The sequence below is a fragment of the Chenopodium quinoa genome, unplaced genomic scaffold (genome assembly GCF_001683475.1).
Source record: "Chenopodium quinoa cultivar QQ74 unplaced genomic scaffold, ASM168347v1, whole genome shotgun sequence".
Classification (NCBI taxonomy): Eukaryota; Viridiplantae; Streptophyta; class Magnoliopsida; order Caryophyllales; family Amaranthaceae; genus Chenopodium; species Chenopodium quinoa.
Window position 1 is genome coordinate 3,828 of NW_018742898.1, and position 5,607 is coordinate 9,434.

General features: G+C 34.7%; 1 protein-coding gene across 1 annotated transcript; it reads right to left on the minus strand.

Moving 5' to 3' along the window:
• Positions 1 to 257: 257 nt before the first annotated feature.
• Positions 258 to 5,330, minus strand: LOC110726966 (mechanosensitive ion channel protein 10-like). Its single transcript, XM_021906507.1, has 6 exons — positions 3,763 to 5,330; positions 3,529 to 3,649; positions 2,572 to 2,865; positions 2,263 to 2,465; positions 1,109 to 1,406; positions 258 to 652 (listed from the first exon to the last, which is right to left on the minus strand). The coding sequence occupies exons 1-5, from the start codon at positions 5,088 to 5,090 to the stop codon at positions 1,157 to 1,159; spliced, it is 2,196 nt and encodes a 731-aa protein (XP_021762199.1). The 5' UTR covers positions 5,091 to 5,330; the 3' UTR covers positions 258 to 652; positions 1,109 to 1,156.
• Positions 5,331 to 5,607: the final 277 nt, after the last annotated feature.

The window sequence follows — 5,607 nt, forward strand, 5'->3', positions numbered from 1 at the left end:
CTAACCAATGAGAAAGGAGTGTACAGATGTTATTTATAGTATAGTAAGTGCGCATACACACAGTATCTTTGTTTATATATGACGTGTGCTCAAACAAAGCTGAAAATTGCAAAGTTTATCAAAAGAAGTAAGGAACCCAAAGATCATGGATTATCATTTATATATTATCATAAAGAGCCTTGCTAGATCCTTGCCCTCTTTTTTAAGATCAAGTCTTCACTCTGAATAAAGAGTTACATTACATTTGTCTATTAACGTGGTGCAAAAGTATATAATAAGTGTACTTTTGCCTTTTAAGGTAACATCACAAAGCAGTTTTACAAATTGAATCACATTATTAAATGATGAAACTTAGAGCAGGAGAAACAATTTACATCTGATTTCCTAGATTAGCATCGAGTTTATTCGTAAATCCACATGCACAACCCCATCACATAATCGAAAAGGGAAAGCCGAGGGAGAGCAGAGCAATAAGAATTATACTACCTCCAATTTTTTTTAGCTGCAAAGTTGCAATTTTGATAATTAGACACCCATAAGGGCATAAACACTAAACAATGTGTTGATAATGCACCAGGGTCACTTGACAGCAGCTTTCTCGAACGAACACAGAAGCTTCTGTTGTGATATTGAACACCCATGAACCATGGTCCTGACATGAAACCAATTAAGTTAGCATGTTCTAAACTACTAGCGGCCTATTCGTTAGGCGATTATAAATGATGATGATGGGAATGGATTGGTATGTATGTTTGCAAGAAATTATCACACCAAAGTCCATGACAGCGCAAATTTATCTCTTCTACATTAGTTCGATATTAATTTTCATTACCAATTTATATCTCTAGAGCCTGGAGCTAGTTATGCAAATTTATGAAGCAAGTAAACATTATCATGAACCTTCTAAGCATAATTATTGTGTATAATTAAACCCGTTACTATTATCGCCATTCATAACAGCCTACCAAACAAGTGAAAATGAACTCGTTATCAGTATTTCTAGGTTAAATATCACCCATCAGAATGAAATATGACTACCAAACAATATGTACCAAATGGAGATTTATGTACAAAAAAACTACGCGAATCCTGGAAAGATAACACTTACTTGCAGTACAGACGGCCAAATGAACTCCTTGAGTCTTCACCTACCAAATTAGATATTTTGGACTGCTTTAGTAAGATGAATCTCTTGAGGCAATAATTGGTAAGATATTTCAAGGTCGTCAAATATGCTCTTCATTTCCAAGAAAAATTCAGTTCTTCGTTTGCTCTTCTCAACAATGTCTTGAAAGTTCATTGTATGAGTCACATAGACAGCCATCTTTATCTTATTTATATTCTCGATCTCTTTAACAACCATACTGTGTTCAGGGTGCCAATAGTGCGAAGTTTTCTCCACATACCTGCAAGAGGAGCAAAGTTTGGGCAATTTAGTAAATGTTTAATTAATTGAATAAGCAAAAACTTATTTCAATCTTAACAGGAAGCAAAATATATTACAAAATACAAAACTTCTAGCCTTTACCAATGGTTCTTGTAGTAATCTTACTTGTTTAAGTGCCCATAGTTAAAAGTTACTAGTCATTAAGCTATCTCCTATGGCTGTGCATCAAATATTAAAGTCGATGGAAAAGGTTGGCCCTTGGCCCTCAACCATCATAGATAATACAATACACATTTTCTTTTTCTTTTTTTCAAGATCAATAAGGGGCTAGCAGAAATACAGCTCTACACTAAAAAAAAGAGCAAAGAAAAAAGACAGGACTAGTTCAGCACAGTCAGCACTTGTTCCTTTTCCTTTGCTATATTTGGAAAGTTATCTAATTCACATGTTATATACTATGAAGTACAAACTACCAATTCACCAGCATTCCAGCACCTCATTTAGCATACGATTCATGCAAAACAGTATGCTTCACGCAGCTGACCAATCTATTTTAAACAGTCCACTTTGAATATTTTACATGCTCTTTTAGTTCACCAACAAAATTCACTGATTCATGTAGATTTTTAGTTTTGATCATTCTATATTTATAACAAAACTCTATTCGACTACTACCATGAGTACCATCAATCGATCATTGGTAAACAATTAAGAGATATTTGTATATGATACGTAATAGTAGTAGATAACAACAAATTCTATGAGAACAACAATCAAAACCATAATTTTGCCATATTAAGAAGTCAGCTGAACCATCCAAACAAATGCTATATTCTCCAAGAAATTCTGAGGTGGTTAGACATAAGTTAACTTACTGCTTAATTCTTTCTTTCAGTTCTGCAATCTTTGGCAGTGGTGTTCTATAATCGATTGCAAACTCCAAAGTATCTCCCTGATCTGGACTCCTGTAATAGTTGCCAATGGATTTAGTAGATAAAAGTGCATTTGGATAATATACCTTTTCCCTGTCCAATTTCAAGAATACCGTTGTTAAGATATTCATCTCTTCAACAATCATCTGTTACAACATGAAAGGAAATGAATTATTATATAATGTAAAAAAAAAAAATTTAAAAATAGTTATTGATTATTTTCAAACGAAGTATTACAGCAGGAAGTATTACCAGTGTTCCATCAATGACACAGCGATCCCCAACATCAAATGGATGCATAACAAAAACAAATATAAGTGCCTCAAAAACAGTCTTGCAAGTGTTCCCGAACACAAAAACTGCTACGAGAAGCTGGGAAGAGAAGAAGAGAAGTATCTTTGTCGTAAGGACCTCTGTCAGGAGAAGCCAGAGTACAGTGATTATAATAATCAGAAGTCCATTTAGTAGCTTATTGAACTCATCCACAGCAGTCTTGTTGTCATTCAAAGCATGTTTGAGTGCCTGTCGATCTTTGAAGACATTTACCTGCAAATGTAGAAAGATAAAAACAGATTTTAGAAAAAGAGGGAGGGGGCTCCCAGCTAAATTTCAGTCTAAAACATTTAATTCATGAAATTTAACACACCATGAGATAAGAATATACAAGTGAAATACAATATAGTTGAGTCCAGACTAATTATCATGCAACTCTTTCCATTTAAGCACAGACAGAAGCTTCTTTCAATTACATTTGGTGCAGTAAATATCTAATAAAGTCCATAATGTTTTAGAGGCAAAGTTGAAGATTGGTGATTTTGCACAAGTTCCATAAATATAGTCACAGTGTAACTCCTAAAATCTGGCAATTTAGACACTGAAAGCACAAAATAAAACAGCTTATACACTTGGCGCTTCATATGGACCAATGTCTTCAATAATCAGCCGAGTGACATCAAACACATAACCATGTCTAAGACAAGTACCTGAGTCTGATTTAAGAACCAAAATTATTTACAAATTGACGTAAGCTACATTTTTTAGCCTTAAATAGCAACAAATTAAACATCACACAAAGTAAGCAGGATACAATAAATAAATTGCGAAGTACATCAACTGTATGCAGTACATAATTCCCATTATGAAGATACCTTCAAGACAGAATCAAGGAATATTAACATATATCATCAAGAAACAAGATAGCTTCCTTACCACCCACTTAGAAAAAGCCTTCATATCAATCTGTTTTTTTTCATTAACTTCAAATAATGGATAAACGACATCCACCTCTTCCCAAATCATGAACCTGTGGAGGTCACCTCTATCAATGTAGCTGAAAAGACAAACGTAAAACATGTTAACAGAGAAGACCATAGTGTTTCTTAGGCAAGTTCACAAGACATGACTATTCACAACTAAACTTGAAATAATCACAAATCATCTTACAAATCATTGTTGTCAGTCTTGTCACCAATCACATTGTAGAATATCCTAACAGCAGTTGCTATAGCCTCCTCCTCGCACGTAATTTCATCATCATCCAATTCAACCCCTCCTTCAACCACATCTTGTTTGAAAATACCAGACATCGTCGATAACCCTGAATTGGATATCACATCAACCAACAACTTCATAGTCCAAGAAGGCACTTTCTCCCTCTTCATTTGATGAATCTTCTCCCAATCAACTACCTTATTCTCCATATGATTACCCGTATGCGCCCTAAAGCTCACCTGAGTACCACGACTATCCGACCTACTAAAATTACTAGCCAACTCAACCACAGGACGCCCTGAGAGAGTTTGTAGCACATAATGATGAAACACAGCCTCCTGAATCCTATCAAAAAACCTATTCAAATGAAAAGATGATGCTAATATCTTTATCAATGTAGTCTTAACCAACCACAAAACCGACCCAATTAGCAATGAAGCTAAAGTCCAAGTAATGAAATCGAGTTTTCTCTTTGTTTTCGCGGTCAATTTTGGGGCAGAATCGGAATCATGCTTAAACAACACAACCCAAGTAACAAGAACCACAGCAATCCAAATAACAACCACAACAGTATCCTGTAACCCATGAGTAAAATACACCACATTCTTCTTCAATAAAAACTTCCATTCAATCAAAAACACAATGCAATGCACAAACCATCCAGTTACCAACATACCAGAAAATATAGCCATTAAAAGTGCAAACCATTTCCAAACTTCTAACCCACAAAATAATTTACCCTTAAATTTATCAACAATTAAACTACAAATCAAACAACCCAAAATCAACAAGAAAACAATCATTTCAAGTACCAATTTTATAGTCATCCTCCAACTCTTTTTAGCACTTAGCTGAGCAGTTACCCTCTTGTAAATTTCCCTCTCATCTGGGCCCACATCCTTCTGTTTCTCCTTCTCCTTCCTTCCAGAAGCTTCTGAAGCTTTAGGAGTCTTCTCTGAGAAAGATTGTTGGTTCGAAAATCGAGGAGAACCCCCCAAAATTTCAAGGGTTTGTGAGTCAAGAGGAACTGAAGGTTCCCCAAATCTGGTTTTCTCCTTAAATGTAATTCTTCTTCTTAAGGGTGATTCTGGGGTTGGGTATAATGGGGGTTTTCTAGGGCTAGGGCTAAAATTGGAAATTTCTTGAGATTGAGGGGAATGATTTGTGGGTTTTGCTTCATTTTCATTGTTTTGAAAACCCTTTTTGGGAGATTGCTCATTTGTTAGAGGTGAAATAGGAATTGCAATTTCTTCTGGGTTTTTCTTACTGGTTTCCGCCATTGATGAAGCTTCAAAAAGCTTGGTTTTTTAGCATCTTTTTGTACTTTTAAAATTCAAAAGAGAGAGAAAAGAGGTTTTTGTTTGAAAGAAAGATGAATGTGCATTGAATATTTGGAGGGGAAGAAAGAGAAGAGTGAGAATGGGAAGGTGGCTTCAGAGTAAGGAAAACAGGGGAAAGTTTCTTTGACAGAGGTTTAGCTGGTTTAGAGCAGAGCAGAACAAGCAAGTAATTGCCTTTAAAAAAAAAAAAAAAAAAAAAAAAAAAAAAAAGCAAGTAAAGAAATACGAAGTACGGAGAATTATACTTTAATTAATGCAGATATTTCTATTATTATGTTTTTTATTATTGGCAATTTTTTGGTAATATTCTTGGAAATGTTGATTTGGTGCATTTTGTGTTGTTTGACAACGTGGTTTAGATTAATTACATCTCGTATTCCGTACTACTCCGTATATTGTATATTGCACCAGCATCTAATGTTTCCAGAATTTTTCGTAATTAAAAAAAATGGTGTTC